Here is a 16787-nt window from a genome sequence, read left to right as displayed (position 1 = left end):
TAGTGAGGGATGTCACACCATGGTCCCATTCTAAACTGTTCCATCTAATACCTCATGCTTCAAGGAGCACAATGTAATAGTCTCAAAGCTGCCCTGGAAATTAACAAGCTTAACAATTTCCCTTGGCCGTATTTTCAGTAATTCTAGGGACTAATGCAACTATTACTGCTTCCACTTAAGCATGCTTTGCTGACTATAACCAACTTCAGGGTTGGGAGGGGGATTAATTCTATAACTTAACATATACAAGTAACTACTGCCTCTCTCCCATTGTAAAAAGCCTATTGAATGCAAAGGCGAAAGCTACATTCTAGCATTCTGCTGTATTAACTTCATAAGTATCTGTACTTATTAATAGCAATTTATTTGACAAAGTTGAGAACCTGCAGACCACCCCTCAAGGCTTGGTCAAGGAAGAATTCTGGACAACAGGCTCAGACAGTAGATTAAGTTAAATAAGTTGGGGGTGGGATCATCAGAAGGCTGGCACGGGACCCCTGTGGGACTGGCAGTCTCTGCAGTATGGGGCTGGAAAAGGGAGCCAACCCTTCCCTTCCAAGGCAAGGGACAGGCTATTTGGCAAGGAGAGACAAGCAGTGGAACTCCGCTGTCAGGATGTGCTTGGGGAGCCAGCTGAAGTGCATGCAATATTGGAACCATTCGGGCAACTTGAGTTATGAGGCTGGGCATCGCGAAGGTCGAGGGCTCAGGCTGTTCTCAGAGGCTTGTGGTTCACCTGGCAAAAGACAACAGTGATGACTATGGGAGCCAGGTGCCCTGCTCTCCCAGGCTCCCATCTGGATGAACAGGCTGCAGGGAGGATGCATATTTCCATGAGTATTCTAGTTTTTTCTGGTACCCTACCTCACCCCCTTTGCCAAGCAGTCATTTGGATTCTTGTAAAATAATGAATTACTACTGCAAAGGGGTGAAGGGAGCCAGATCCCTGCTTGCACAGGCCCTCCTTAGCTCCCAATTATCCACTGCAGATCTCAAGGAGACTCCAAGGAACCTAGCTCAAAGGTCACTGATTCAGTCTGGTGCTTTTATTTACATATGCATATTTTATTTAACACACTCTTTGTTTTGTTTTTGTTGTTTTGGCTGTGCAGAATGCGGGATCTTAGTTCCCCCACCAGGGATCGAACCCACACCCCCTGCATTGGGAACGTGGAGTATTAACCACCAGACTGCCAGGGAAGTCCTTTAACACGCTTATATAGTACTTACTACATGCTAGGCACTGTTCTAAACACTGCAAATATCTACTCATTTAATCCCCTTAACAATTCAACAGGGTAGTTACTTTTATTAACCCAGTTTTAAGGTGAAGAGACAGGTGCAGAGAAGATTAACTTGTCCAAGGTCACAGCATGCACTGGGGCCACGATTCACACCAGAACAGTCTGGCTCTAGGTCCTACTCTCTGATCTCTACCATAATCTACAGGTGAATAAACAAGCACCAAGAAAAGCAGTGATATGCCTTGGAATTATTTGTCAACAGGCTGCAGCTGGTTCCTTCTACTAGTGGGGTGACCAAGAGCACAGGCTCCAGAGATAGCTGGCCTGGGTTTGAAGCCCAGCTTCACCAGCTGTATGACATGGGCTAAACTGGAAGTTCAGTTTCTTTATTTTGTAAAACCCCACATACCCCAAAGGAAGTTTGATTTAAAAAAATTTTTAAACCATTTGTGTAGAAGCTTAGCACTATGTCTGGCACACAGAAAGCAATTAATAAACGTCAGCGGCCCCCAGGCCTCCTGGGTGCTGGCCCCATGCTAGGTCTGCTGCATCACATGCCATAAGAACCTGGAGATTCGGCTCCACAGCCCCCGCCCTAGAAACACTCACCTGGGAGATGCTGACGCCTGTGAGTCTCTCCACGCTCTCCGGCAGGCGGCTCAGGATGTCCAGCACTTCCCCGGTCACTTTGGCAGCCCCCATGGCCCCACTTCCACTGGACACCAGTGTGATCTTATTGGCCGAGGTCAAGGGACCACTGATCTCCTCTGCCACCTGGTAGGTAAGATGCCCACTCAGCACTTGCGGTCTGACCACACCCATCCTAAGACTCCTTACCCTGGGTTTTAAGATCCCTGTCCTTCACTTGTATGAGGATCATCCTTCCTCACCCTGGTCACTGGCTTGTAATTCTCACCCCGAATTTATGGCCCCTAGCCTGGTTCTCCCCCAGCCCCTCATTTCCCCCACCCCTCATTCCCTCATCCTGTCCCTCCTCTGCTTTTGTCCACATGACCCCCAGACCTGGGGCAGCTTCTCCAGCAGCATGTCCAACTGAGCAGCCTCCTGGTACAGCTGGAACGCCTCTGCCTTCTTGGCCATCTGCTCAGCCTCGGCCCGGGCTCGGGCCCCTATGGCAAAGGCCTCGGCTTCCCCACGCATCTGAGGAGGGTACAGGACGCCCGGGGTACTGATGGCGGTAGTCAAGGATAAGAAATCCCAGCACAATCCCACTCCCTCCACAAGCCGGCAAGAGCCATCTGCTAACTCACCCGCACAGACTCGGCTTCTGCCTCTGCCTGCATGATCAGCTGGGACCTGGGCAGAGAAGGGAGTGGAGGGAGGGAGGAGCTGAGGAAGAGCCCTTGCTCTGGGAGAAAGACTCCACAGGAGGAGTACAGGTAAAGAAGGCCTCAGCAATTCGTCTGGGGGCGCCCAGGTGATGAAGGAGCCGCAGGGGGCCAGGAAGGGGTGTTTACTTCTCTGCCGCTGCTAGGCGCTCCAGCTTGTAGCGCTCGGCTTCCGCCGGCTTCCGCACGCGGGCCTCCAGCTCCTTCTCCCGGCGGGCGATCTCCTGCTCCTGCACTGCCACCTGCTGGGCCCGCTCCACCACCTGCACCTGGACCCGCTGCTCCTCGATCTGCTGTTTCGTCTTGGCCACCTGGGAAGGGATGCTCAGAGTCAGAGCTGAAGAGCAAGCGGCTAGGAAGCAGGCAGGGAAGCTAGGGCTGGGGCTCCAGGGCGGGATATAAAAATAGAGCAGGGGGACTTCCCTGGTGGCGCAGTGGTTAAGAATCCACCTGCCAATGCAGGGGACACAGGTTTGAGCCCTGGTCTGGGAAGATCCCACGTGCCTTGGCCACTACTACTGTAGCCCACGCACCTAGAGCCCGGGCTCGGCAACAAGAGAAGCCACCACAATGAGAAGCCCGCGCACCGCAATGAAGAGTAGCCCCCACTCGCCGCAACTAGAGAAAGCCTGCCCGCAGCAACGAAGACCCAACGCAGCCAAAAAAAAATAAATTACTTAAAAAAAAAAAAAGACTTGATACTGTGTCAATTCAAAAAAATTTTAAAAAAAATAGAGCAGGCACATGAAGGTGGTCCCAGTGGGCTCAGCCTGCCCAAGGGAGTCCATTTCCGGTACAGATCCAAGGCATGGCCTGGGGGGAGGTGGGGGTGGCCTGATCTTCCCTATCAGAGCCAGTATCAATGGTTAGGGCTGTTCCCCAGGTAGTCTCAGCTTCAGGGCTGGATAGGGCTGGAACCCAGCTGCTGTTCTCCCTCAGGCCAGGTGAAGTATCCCTCCACTGAACTCCTATCACCTTGTTTCTCCACCAAGTCTCCCTCTAGAGCATGAACACCTGGTGGGCACTGAGTGCATGGTGGCCATCCTCCACCTCCAGTCACGCTCAAATCCATGCACTTCTCTCCATCTGTGTGGCGGTTACCTTAGCGCAAGCCACTGTCCACTAACTCCTGAAAAGTTCTCTCACCAACTTTTTTTTTTCTCTCACCAACTTTCTTTTTGGGGGCTGTGTGTGTGTCATTTTTATCTTTTGTATGTGGTCCAAATTTTTTTAAAAAGTAAACAGTGATAAGCAAGGTTTCCTCCCACCTATTTCTCAAGCCACCTGGTTGGTTCACTTCCCCTGAAACAACCACCGTGACCAGCTTGTCGTGTATCCTTCCCGGGATAATGTAAGCAACTACAAGAACATGTATACATAGACTTCCTCTTACTTAGGCAGATTTCATTTTCTTATCCCTTGCAGAGTAGAGGGATCAGAAGGCTCTTGCCAAGATGTCGGTGAGGAGAGGTTCAGTGGAGGAACACACTTCTTGCCTCATTCATTGCTCTGGCTCAGATGTGCACTATCTTCCCTGTGGGGCTCATCAACACAAGAGATGGTGCCCCTGCCTTTACAGTGAACACCCATCTGTTCACTCCAGAGGAAGGGTTCTTCTGGATGTGGCACCCTGTACTGTCCTTGACCCTAAAAGTTCAAAACTGTTCCAAACTGGACTAGTTGCTCTTGGCCCCCATATGCAGCATCACGGTGTTCCTGTGTTGGAGCCTACCCACCCCTCCTTCTCTCTCTTCTTCAGACTCAACCTCCGGCAGCTCCCTCAGAAAGAGTATGCAGGGGACTTCCCTGGTGGTGCAGTGGTTAAGAATCCGCCTGCCAATGCAGGGGACACGGGTTCGATCCCTGGTCTGGGAAGATCCCACATGCTGCAGAGCAACTAAGCCCGTGCGTCACAACTACTGAGCCTGCGCTCTAGAGCCCGCGAACCACAACTACTGAAGGCCACGCACCCGTGCTCCGCAACAAGAGAAGCCACCACAATGAGAAGCCCGTGCACCGCAACAAAGAGTGGTCCCCGCTCACCTCAACTAGAGAAAGCCCACGTGCAGCAACAAAGACCCAATGCGCCAAAAATTAATTAATTTTTTTTAAAAAAGAAAGAGTATGTGGGCAATAAGTTTTTTCAGATCTTGCTTCTCTGAGATTTTCACTCCACTCTTCTATTTGAATGATGATTAGGTTAAGTACAGGTTACTAGGTTGTTATTAATCTTCTACCAGAATTTTTAAGGCATTGTTCCAGGGTCTTCTAGCTTCTTGAGAAATCTGAAGTCATTCTGATGCCTGACCCTTTGCTTGAGATCTGCTCATTCTCTCTGGAAGTTTTTAGTTGTTTTCTTTATTCTCAGTGATGTTCTTCAAGGTAGATGTTTTTCATTCACTGTTTTGGGCACTTTGGTGGACCATTTCAATCCAGAAAGTCAGATAAACATGTTTGAATCTTTTCACTGATGATTTCCTTCTGTTGTCTTTGTTCTGTTGGGTCTCCTGGTCTGGCCTCTTATATTCTTTCCTAATTTTTCCATCTGTCTTGTTCTATTTTCTGGGAAATTTATTAGAATTTCTCTTCCACTGTGATTTTTTTTTTCAGTTCTTCCATTTTATTAATTTCTAAAAGTTCTTTTTTGTTTTCTATGTCCTGATTTCCTAGATGTGAATTACTCTTATCACTGAGGATATTATTTTTTTTTAAGCTTTCTTCTCCCTGCATAGTATGTATCCTTCAAATTGCTTTGCTCTGCTTGTGGTTTTGGCCTGTCTTCCATGTTGCAGGATCCCTCATATGTCAGGGATTCCTTGCTTGTCTGCTCACAGGGAGGAAGGTCTGAAACACTGAAGGGCAACTCTGGGTATGTCGGTGAGGCTCGTTGGCTTTGAGCTTCAATCCAGGCTGACGTAGGCAGTTCATCTGCTGAGGAACCTCAGATTCAGGATCTTCAAGTCTTTCATGTTGGATTGGTCATGTTCCCCAGAGCAGTCTTCTGATCTCTTCTTTGGAAGATGGGGGTTCTGAGAGCCATGTGGGGTGAGTGGTTAGGGGAAGTGGTCAGTATTCAGCATTCAATAGGCAGACAGTTTCTTCAGGCCTGTTACTGGTTAAGTACTTAGGCCCTCACCTGTGTCTGGCTGGCCCCAGGTCATGCCCTCTGGTTTACTCTCATCAGATAATAAACCTCCAGAAGTCTACCGCGGCAGAGAAGGGAGCATTACCCAGAGGCAGGGAGCCAGAGCGCTCTGAGAAGTCACTTTTCACCTGTTTCTCCTTATTTCAACAGTCTTCATCACAGCTCCAGAGGCCCCTGGTGCTGCCAGCTCCTGAGCCTCAGATCATTTCATTGTTTTCTCCCCTGCAGCTTTGGGCTCAGCTGTCTCAGACCTCCTTAGTCAATTACCACGGCTTTCCAGCATCCAAAATGATGCTATGGTTTCTGTTGCTTCTGTTCCTATTCTCTCCATCTATTTTTTTTTAAATCACCTTATGTGGATTTAGTGAGGTTTTAAGAGGGAGTGCAATTAGCTGCATTTATGCAATCCATCATCTTTGAAAAACCTTCTAACTCATCTTCCTGCTTCCTCTTTTTTTTAAAATTTATTTATTTAATTTATTTATTTTTGTTTGCGTTGGGTCTTCGTTGTTCTAGTTGCAGCGAGCGGGGGCTATTCTTCGTTGCAGTGCACGGGCTTCTCATTGCGGTGGCTTCTCTTGTTGCGGAGCACGGGCTCTAGGTGCGTGGGCTTTAGTAGTTGTGGTTCGCGGGCTCTAGAGCGCAGGCTCAATAGTTGTGGTGCACGGGCTTATTTGCTCCACGACATGTGGGATCTTCCTGGCCCAGAGCTCCAACGCGTGTGCCCTGTGTTGGCAGGCGGATTCTTAACCACTGCGCCACCAGGGAAGCCCCCTTCTCTTCTTTTTTTTTTTCTCTTCTCTTTTGACAATCAATTCTCCGCATAACAGCTGTACTGATCCTTGTAAAAATGTAAATTAGACCAGAGCACCTCCCTGCTTAAAGTTCTCCAATAGCTTCCCATTGTGCTTTGACTCTTCTAAGTCTCCATCACGGCTACTCGAACCCTAGGAGAACTGGTCCCGCCTGCCTCTCCCTACTCACAGCACACCAGCCATACTGGATCAGAAACCTCCTTTCTGTTCCTGGGACACGCTGAGCTCTTTGCTACATCAGGGTCTTTGCATGTGCCAGTCCCCTGCCTAGTCACTTGCCACTCCCCTGCCTAGTCACTTGCCACATATAGCTATTTAAATCAAAATTAAAAATTTAGGGCTTCCCTGGTGGCGCAGTGGTTGAGAATCCGCCTGCGGATGCAGGGGACACGGGTTCGTGCCCCGGTCCGGGAAGATCCCACATGCCGCGGAGCGGCTGGGCCCGTGTGCCATGGCCGCTGGGCCTGTGCGTCCGGAGCCTGTGCTCCGCAAACCCCCAAAAAAAAAAAAAAAAAAAAAATTAAAAATTTTAAAATTCAGTTCCTCAGTCACACGAGCCACATTACAAGTGCTCAACATCACAGCACAGATATAGAGCATTTCCATCATTTCAGAAAGTTCTATTTGAACAGCACTGGACTAGAATGTTCTTGGCCCACAACTCTTTACATCATTGGCTCTTTCTCATCTTCAGGGTTTATCTCATGTATCACTTCCTCACCAAAGCTTTCTCTGATCACCCCCGACCTAATAGAGTATCCCCCCAGTAAAGTACCACCCGTGTATTTCCTTCATAGCACATCATGTAATTAGAGCCAGTGAAGGTTATTTACTTACTAGTGGTTTCGTGTATTATAATGTAAAGCTCCATGAGGGCAGGAATCTTATTCTGTCTCATTCATACTTGTATACTCACCTCCAAAACAATGCCTGGCACATAACAGGCATTTAACAGATACCTGTTGAGTAAATCCTTATTTCCCAGCACCTAGCACAAAGCCTGGCTGGCACAAAATGAGGAACTAATAAAATCTGAACAGAACCCAAACCAGCCCAACCCTCTGATGTGCAGACAAGGAGAGCCATGTTGAGAAGATTAAAGACCTTATCCTTGGGTAGGTTAAGTCCCACCCAAGCTGGTGGTTTCCACTATGTTAATGCTTCTCAACTCCAATGTGTATCAATAAATGAATCACCTAGGGATTTTGTTAAAATACAGATTCTGACTTGGTCAGTTGGGCTGGAGCCTCAGATTTTGTATTTCTAACAAGCTCCCCAGGGATACTGATGTTGCTGGGAGGCAGACCACACTTTGAGTAGCAAAGTACTATGCCACACTCAGGTACCTGTCAAGCCATCCAGGGATTTAACATCATAACTAAAGATGTGTTGCATTTCATAATTTCACCCTGTACCAACTCTTGGCAAAAATGAATTTCATAACATTGCTACCCTTTGGGTAAATGTCTCAGAGTACAGTTGATGCTTGTTATTTATGGTAGTTCTGTTTTATAAAGTAGCCATGAACACTGAATTAACAAAACACTTATTTTGTTCCTAAGGGAAATACAGGTTTAGGTTCCTGTGAGCCTCTGGTCATAACAGATCAATACATATCCTTTTTTTTTTTTTTTTTTTTTTTTTTTGGCCGAGATGTGCAGCATGTGGGATCTTAGTTCCCCGACCAGGGATCGAACCCACACCACCTGCACTGGAAGCACGGAGTCTTAACCACTGGACCACCAGGGAAGTCCTATATATCCTCGTTTTATGTGTTTCTGCTTAAAGACACCATATGTAACATATCTGTTGATTCATTAACAATGAACTCCTGGCCAGCAGCACTGTAACTCATGCCTAAAAGAAGCTTATCTAACACATATCTTCTCCATCAGGCACACCACAGCCTTCTTGCACTTAGGAACACTAGACGGCACTTCAGCACTACATTTGGGGACATTTTAAACTGTGAAATCACCAAAAAAAAGCACAAAAGTGCAAAAAAGATGTGCAACATGTGGGATCTTAGTTCCCCGACCAGGGATCGAACCCACACCACCTGCACTGGAAGCACGGAGTCTTAACCACTGGACCACCAGGGAAGTCCTATATATCCTCGTTTTATGTGTTTCTGCTTAAAGACACCATATGTAACATATCTGTTGATTCATTAACAATGAACTCCTGGCCAGCAGCACTGTAACTCATGCCTAAAAGAAGCTTATCTAACACATATCTTCTCCATCAGGCACACCACAGCCTTCTTGCACTTAGGAACACTAGACGGCACTTCAGCACTACATTTGGGGACATTTTAAACTGTGAAATCACCAAAAAAAAGCACAAAAGTGCAAAAAACGTGGCAGTGAATATACTATGAAAATGACACTGTTTACAGTATGAGCCGAAATAAGAAGGTAGAACATCTTCTTGTTCAACCTCACTGGGAAGCACATATCAGGCAACTCAAATTTTTCTCCACTCTGCGCATGTTTGCAGATGGTCATCAGTACAAAACAGTACAAAAAAATACTGGTTCTGAGGTAACCAATAAATTTTAGTGATGAGGTAAATTCTCAAATATGGGATCCACAAATGATGAGGATCGACTACACCTCCCTGCATTTTCAAGGGCCCCCATGTCTCATTTGTGGGATTCAAAGCCCAAGTCTACGTTTTCCTTTCTCACACACTTCTATGATCACCAGGGCTGCTGTGGGCCCATGGAGTACCCCTGTGCAAATTAGAAAAAGGCACCCCTTCCTCTGGGTGGATGCAGACCCATTCACCCAGGCCCAATGTGGAGCATGGTTGGATCTTAGCTCTGGTTCACCCCCTCATCCAGGTGCCCTGGCACAGGGCACAAACTGCCCCAAGCCCGTGATCAGCCCTATCGAGCACATCCTTTCTAGGCCTTTTCTCTGCTTTTCAGCTGAAACGTTTAGGTCTATTAAATCTTCCTCATAAGGAGGAGTTGGGTCAGAAATGGAGGCTCAGAATAAGGGGATCAGAGTTAGAATATGAGAGAGAGTGGTGGCCTGAGAAGAACGGGGAGGGAGTGAAGTCCAGCCTGGCCACCGGGCCAGCATAGGGGCTCTGACCTGAAGCTGATAGGCCAGGTCAGCCTGTGCTCGGCGGGTGTTGACCTCAATGTCATATGCAGCCTTCTTGAGCTCGTAGTCCCGCTGCGCCTTGGCCATCTCGATCTCACTCAGGTACTGAGCAGACACCTTTTCCTGCTTGGCTTTGGCCTCCTGTCCATGCAGAGATCAGGCAGGGAGTCAGAGTAGGGAGAGGAAGGCCCCAGGGAGAGAGCCTGCTCTCCACCAAGCTCCTCTGTCTTCACCCCAGGCCCGGCCTCATTTATATCCTCTGCCAACCCTGCTCCACCAGCCCCCACGCCATCCCCTCTTCCACCAGGTGCACAATAAGCCCATGGTGACCAAGCAACCACCAGATCTCTCACCCGGATCCCAGCGTCTCTCTTGGCTTCTGCTTCCCCAATCCGAGCATCTTTTTGGACTTGAGCTGTTCGAGCCTTCCCCAAGGAGTGCAAATAGTCCTGTGGGAGAGTTGCAGATATCACAGTCCTCGGGAAGGTTTAACAGATGGGAGCAGGAAAGCGGGGAGAAGCAACTGCCTAGGTTTACCTGATCGTCGTGAATGTCCTTCAGAGTGTAGCTGACCACGCTGATGCCCATGTTGACCAGGTCTGAGGAGGCCACTTTGAAAACTTGCTCTGAGAATTTCTGCCTGTCCTTATAGATTTCCTAGGATAACATGATGGAGGGAAGAAGGAACGTAAGCGCTCAGATCTTCTGACCACTGTCTCCTACAGACTAGCTCGGTCCTTAGGCCCCTCTCACTCTGGCACCCCTTCCAGATCTTTCCCTGTCCTCAGGCGCACCTCCACAGTCATGTGGGCCATGATAGCCCTCTGGTGGCCCTCCAGCGTCTCCAGTGCGATGTGGGCAATCTCAGCCTCCGTCTTGCCCAGGAACATCTGGCAGGCAGCTGCCAACATTTCCTTATTCTGGCCCTGAATTTTCACCTGTAGCCAGAATAGGGTTAGGGAGGGTGTGGTGAAGGTCTCATGAAGACAGGCAGGAAGCAGGGAGAGTCAAGTGCCTTGGGGATCCCTGGAGAAGCTGAGACTAGCAGAGAAATTTCTCCATAGGCAGAGGTAGGGAAGGCCATGGTCAGAAGATTCTTAATGTCTGGGGACAGAGAAGGTGATGGGGGAGTGGACTTTGGAGGAAAGGCTCTGAAAGCCTCACCTGGGCAATGCCAGTGACTGAGATGGGGACCCCATGGCGAGTGTAAACCTTTTCACTCTTGACATTGAGGGTCAGTGTGTTGAGAGAGATCCTAGGGGAAAAAGAAGGGGTGGACAGTGTGAAAAGGAGAAAAGAGAGAAAACGGGGGTTCCCTTTCCCTAGTTCTCTTGTCACCTACCTCTGGATTTGCTGGATGCAGGGCAGGACAAAGACACGTCCTCCAGCCACCATGACTGGGGGGCTCCGGCAGAAACCTGCAAGGTGAGGAGGCAATGAGCTGTGGTGGCCGGTGGCCACGGTGGAGGTGGAATGTGAACTGGGGAAGGGAGGGGGGAGCAATCCCCACGAAGAAATCTGGGCGCTGGCAGGAGCGGCAGGCAGTGTAGGCCTTGGAAGGATAGCGGCAGGGAATCACCGTAAGTGGGTGGCTTGCAGCCATGGGGATGGGGTGGGCAGAAGGTCTGGCACTGGGGAGCTTGTGGGGAGAGGGGGAACGGACCTCTCCGGGGACTTGGGGGTCACTGGCTGAGCAGAGAACAATACTTACCGGAGACCACCATGGCCTCGTTTGGGCCACAGGTGAAAAACATGGCTCAGGCTGGAGCTGGAGGAGGGGGAGAGAAAGCCTTTGCTGATAGCAAGGGGCACTGTGGAGTCCACAGGAGTGAACCCTTTCGCTTTCCTGTCAGTCCCGCCCCGCCTGCAGACAACGCGGCCCAGTCCCTTCCGCGCCCACGGATCCGCTAAGGCTTTACCCTGTGAAATTTCGCAGTCACCCAGCGACTCCCAGCCCCTTGCCGCACCCCACCTTCAGTGACGACGGTTTCTCCCTTATCTGATAAAGCTCTCCCGGCCCTTGGAGACCCCCAGACCCTTGCGCCACCGTCCCTGCTCCTCCACAGCCCGACTCCATCTCCCCACCCCACCCCCCACCTACCTTCCAGGACGCGAGCAGCGGCCTGGCCGGGGTCCGGGGCAGGGCGGGGACGCGCAGGCGACCTGTGAGCTGCCGAGCAGAGGCCGCTCGCGCACAGCCTGCCTGGGAGCTGGGCCCGCGCTGGCGCCCTTGCCCCCAACCAGGCCGCACCCTGTCGCTGCGGCAGACGCGACCCCGCCCCCGCGGCGGACCATCCGCCCCCCCCCCGGCCCGCCCCTTTCCCAGCAGGCCGCGCTCCGGTCCGCAGCCCGCCCGGGCCCCGGCTCACCCGGGCTGCACAGGCAGCCCGGGGTCGGGTGGGGCGGCCCCCAATTCGCCGCCCTTCCGGGGTCCGGAGCCCCGCCCAGGCCGCTCCACGCCCCGCCCCACGGGACGTGACCTCAGTGGGTCTGGCACCCTAGGGCAAGGGAGATTGACTCACCTCGGATTTGCCCTGCGAGAACTAACTGGGAAAACCCACCTCGGATTTGCCCCGCAAGAACTAACTGGGAAAACCGCAGACTGGGCAACATACAACAGCATCCGATTACCGGATGCTGGGTTCCGTGACTCGGGAAAAAGGGGCTCAGGGGCCCGGGGAGGAGCGCCCGCTGGTGACTTGGCCGCGGCTCCTCCGGCCCAGGCGCTTGAAGGCCATGAGGAATGGGGGACCATAGCTTGCAAAGAGACACTCACATGACTGCTGACGATAAATCAAGTTTATTTGTGTTCACAGAACATACCGGGCGACCCCATAGCCGCCCCCTGACAGCCCACCGACCCCGCAGCCACCCCTTGGGGGCAACTTCGAGGAGATCGAAGGCCAAGGACCTTATTCTCAACGGTCCGCCGAAGCCTCACACAGTAGACCCGCGAGTTGAGATGCTGGAGGGCTGAGTATGTCACCCGCTAAACCTACTACGACCCACCACCGTCCGTGACTCCCAGCCCGGGCGCCTTCTCGGACCCGGGTTTCCTCCATCCCTCTTCCCAGCCTCGCTCAGTTCTGAGCGCCGGGCTTCACCAATCCTCCAGAGCCCAATAAATACCCAGAGATCTGCATTTGCAGCAAGGAGCACATCTCGCACTCCTGCATAAGTTAAAATAAATATTACATACACCCCTCCATCACCTAGGGGGACATACATAAATACATATAAATATTATTAGGAGCAATGAGAAATAACGATGCTCTCCTGCCACCCGGCCTAGCCCCGGCGTGTCGATGCCTGTCTCTCCCAGGCTCGGGCTGGCATCTCCGCTGTAGTGTTCTGAGTGCGAGTTGCCTTGGGAGTCCCAGTTTGGGATACGCTCTCTCTCGCACCAGGTACACCCAGTGTTTCTTGGTTTTTCAGATTCTTCTGTGGGTGTGGGGAGTCCGGTTAGAAGGCGGCCGGATGTTGCTGGAGAAAAGTGCTGAGGTCCAAAGCGTAGTCCGAGGGCTCCGAGGTCAGATTAAGGGGCTCGAGGACCGGGGGCGCAACGGTGGGCGCGGGGGGCTGCGCGCTGGGGGTGTCCTCCGGGACCAGGGCTGTCGACACACCCTCTTCAGCCATCAGGATCTGGCAGAAGATGATGGTGAGCAGGAGAAAGAGCAGCCTTTTGGCAGGGTTCGGATCCTCGACTGGCAGCTGACGCCGGACCTGTGGGGAGATAACAAAGGCAACTTGTCAGGTCGGGGCCCCGGCGTCCGGCGGTTCACCCTGCTCTTCCCCCGGGCTGTCCACTTCGGCGACGCTCACCACTCGTGGGTAGAGGACCCTACGGCTGCGCTTTCGGTGACCGCGGGAGGCGCTGGGGCGCGCAGCGGGGGCCACCGCGGTCTCCGGGAGAGGGTCGAAGGTGAAGATCTCGGGGCCGGAGCCTCGTCGGGGTCCCGGGCTGGTGGAGGGGACCGGGGTCGGAGCCCGCAGGACGGTCATGGTGGGGAGGGAGCTTCGAGAGTGACACATTGTGCGCTGAGCTGAAGGACAAGTGGCCGCGCAGTCCCTGCAGAGCTAGTTTTGTACCCCGAGAACTGGGCGGGCCCTTCTCAACTCCACCCGCTGCTGGGAGCGGTTGGCCGGTCGGCTGGAAATTCCGAAGTTTAAGCAAAGGAAGGGGGTGGAGACTTGGCCAGTGCAACCGTAGGCACCTAAGTGTGTGTCGTGAGTGTGTGAGTTGTGAGTGGAGGCGGGTAAAATTCCGGACTGCGGGCACATGTCGGGACATGTGGCAGCTGGAGAGGGGCTCACAGACAGTTTGAGAAGGTTCAGCCACAAGCCCCATCTCTGGAGAGGCAGGAAGGCTTACATAAGGAAGTCTGCCCATCCTACTACAATACTGACCCAGCAAAGTCAAGGAACCACAGTCACAGGTGCACATTCACAAGTTTGTAGGAACACAGAAAACACACAGCCTAGGAGGGAAGTCACTACAGAAATAGCCAAGATGCCTAAGAGAAATGAAAACCCTAGCACACACAGACAGACACAACCCTGCCTGCTTTAGCGCACACACACACACACACACACACACACACACACACACCACATTGTAGAGGCGGAAAAATTTCTCCTTTCCTTCTAGTTTCTTTGGCTGGTCTAATAATTAGACATAGGACAGATTAACAGGAGAAAAACAAATTTAATTGCGTACTTACAGGAGCCCATGAAGACTGGAGACTCAAAGGCAGCCACTCGGGCAATTGAGGCTTACATGCCGTCTTGAGCTAAGGAATGGGAAAGAGGCCTGGGGCTTGAAGGGGAGGTGGGTAATTCACAGGAAGGTGAGAAGAGCAGATGTTTGCTAATTAGATGTTTGCCCTGCTAAGCAGGTAAGTCTTTCAGATGAAAGCTATCTCTGGGCCAGGCCCCCTACCTAAATTATTTAGGCAGTTGTCTGCGGGGTCTTGATTTCCTTCAGCTCCAAATAATTCACATGCCAAAGTGGCACATTTTGGGGTAGCATATTCTGCTCCCCTTCAATATGCACATCACAAACACACAGAACAAAGGTGCAGAAACTGCACAGAGGCAACCCAGCAATGTGCAGAAATGTTCATACATGGCTGGAGCAGAGGACCACAAAATACAAAGGTGAGAAGTGAGCAGCCATCTGGATTTAAGTTTATGTGAAGAACATTTAAACTGTGAGACATTATGCAAATGTTGTGGTAATGATAATAACACAAGAGGGAATTGACACATTTTCATAACTGCCTTAGAGAAAGCTGCTCATGGACACAGAATTTAACATCTTTTGAGCACTCAACAGGGCCAGACACCCTGTTAAAAGGTAGTGTTGAGTACTGAGGTAGGTTTCAGCATGTATGCTGCTGAGCGAGCCAAGTGCTTTATCTAAAGCAAACACATCAGGTTCTAAGAAAATGGAAGACTAAGTATAAGGGGAACCCAATAGAGCTGCTGTTCCTGTCTGTCTAATCAATCACATGAGGCATCAGGGAAGAATGGCATTTGAGATGACCTTAAATGGTGGGTGGGATACCACAGAGTCAGATGTGGAAGATGACTGAGAAAGAGAATGGAATCAGCAAAGGCCTTGAGCTGGAAAAGTACAGGACGTGTTTGGGGAATCACAAGAAAAACAATCTCAGGACAAGTTTCCCGTAATGGAGTAGTGGTGAAACCCAGCAGGACCCTGTGGGGCCCTCCTGGGTACCAAAGCCTTTCCGTGTCCCTCCTAGACTTTCCCTGGGTTCCAAAGGACAGATTCAAACAGTTGCTGATTAGGGAAGGAAGGGAATGCAGAAACAGGAGGAGTAGTCAAGAAACAAATAGTGCAGGACTTCCTTGGTGGTCCAGTGGTTAAGACTGAGCTTCTACTGCAGGGGGCGTGGGTTTGATCCCTAGTCCAGGAAGATCCAAATGCTGCGCATTGAGCACGGCCAAAAACTTAAAAAAAAAAAAAATAATGGTGCAGATAAAGCAGGGGCCTGGTTCCTCCTCAAGGGATATACATAACAATATATCTTTGAGTTCTTCTACAGGAACTAAGGCCCTCACTCAATTGGAGGATGGTAACTTCAGGCTGAGTACAAGATTCCTGGAGCACCACCCTGTTACCTCACCACCAACCAATCAGAAGAAAGTAACACACCCCAAATTTTACCTATAAAATCTTTGCCCCAAAAAACTGTCAGGGAGTTTGGGGGTTTTTGAGCACAAGCCACCCATTCTCCTTGCTTGGCCCTGCAATAAACCTTTCTCTGCTCCAAACTCCGACGTTTCAGTTTATTTGGCCTCACTGTGCATTGGGCACATGAACTTGTTCCATAACAGTACCTTCAAAATCTCATTTCTTCCTCTCCAAACTCATTTTTACCCATCTTCTTCTCTTGTGCTGTGCTCCAGCCACCCAGGGCCTCCTCCTTTCAGTTCCCAGGACTTGCCAAGCTCTTTCTCACCTTAGATGCTCTGCTTAAATTGCTCTGCCCTGGCACTTGCAGTTTTTGGCAACTTCTCATCCTCATCATAAACAGGAGGGAAGGGGGCAGGGCACAACCTTTAAAAGAATGACATAGCCCTTGAGGATCCAAATTTTGCCTTTAAAAACTCTTCCCTAAAAACCATCAGGGAGTTTGGGGTTTTTGAGCAAGAGCCACCTGTTCTTTTTGCTTGGCACTTGCAATAAACCTTTCTCTGCCCCAAACCCAATGTTTCGGTTTGTTTGGCCTCACTGTGCATCAGGCACGCAAATCCGGGTTCGACAACAGTGGGAAGTGATGATGGCTGGAAAGGAATTAGGCAGTGAGGAGAGCTTAGCTGTCAGGCCAGGGGACTGGGTTTGACTCTAGACTGTGGAGCTTGTGGGTCATGGAATGACATCAAAGGAGGGCAAGTTCAAAGCTGGGAACTGAGTGGGACAAGGAGTATGCTCTGGATGGGGAAACACTGAGGCAGAGACAGGATACTATTGGAGAGGTTTGGGTAGGAGGAAAGGGCCTGAAATGGGCTATGACACAGGGAACACGAGGAGGGGTGGCTTTAAGAGACATTCCTAGCATAAGATTACCAGAATTTAGTGGTAAGATGGGTAGCAT

The 16787-nt window shown here is 50.8% G+C and overlaps 2 protein-coding genes across 5 annotated transcripts; both read right to left on the bottom strand.

Annotated features, from left to right (window-relative positions):
• Positions 1-335: 335 nt before the first annotated feature.
• Positions 336-11976, bottom strand: FLOT1 (flotillin 1). 4 transcript variants are annotated; one of them, XM_024122001.3, is made up of 13 exons: positions 11768-11894; positions 11378-11586; positions 11009-11084; positions 10831-10921; positions 10461-10604; positions 10204-10323; positions 10020-10115; positions 9655-9807; positions 2723-2904; positions 2516-2561; positions 2268-2405; positions 1854-2018; positions 336-736 (listed from the first exon to the last, which is right to left on the bottom strand). In XM_024122001.3, the coding sequence occupies exons 2-13, from the start codon at positions 11418-11420 to the stop codon at positions 707-709; spliced, it is 1284 nt and encodes a 427-aa protein (XP_023977769.1). In that variant the 5' UTR covers positions 11421-11586; positions 11768-11894; the 3' UTR covers positions 336-706. The 4 variants fall into 4 exon arrangements, with proteins under 4 accessions (XP_023977769.1, XP_007106401.1, XP_028334744.1 ...); XM_007106339.4 differs by having other exon boundaries at positions 11378-11434; positions 11768-11856; XM_028478943.2 differs by lacking the exon at positions 10831-10921 and having other exon boundaries at positions 11378-11434; positions 11768-11976.
• A 474-nt stretch (positions 11977-12450) lies between these two features.
• On the bottom strand, positions 12451-13736 carry IER3 (immediate early response 3). Its single transcript, XM_007106342.3, has 2 exons — positions 13489-13736; positions 12451-13389 (listed from the first exon to the last, which is right to left on the bottom strand). Exons 1-2 carry the CDS (start codon positions 13696-13698, stop codon positions 13129-13131), a joined length of 471 nt encoding a protein of 156 aa, XP_007106404.1. The 5' UTR covers positions 13699-13736; the 3' UTR covers positions 12451-13128.
• Positions 13737-16787: the final 3051 nt, after the last annotated feature.

Source organism: Physeter macrocephalus, chromosome 18, assembly GCF_002837175.3.
Source record: "Physeter macrocephalus isolate SW-GA chromosome 18, ASM283717v5, whole genome shotgun sequence".
Taxonomy (NCBI): Eukaryota; Metazoa; Chordata; class Mammalia; order Artiodactyla; family Physeteridae; genus Physeter; species Physeter macrocephalus.
This window is presented reverse-complemented; position numbering and strand designations above follow the sequence as displayed.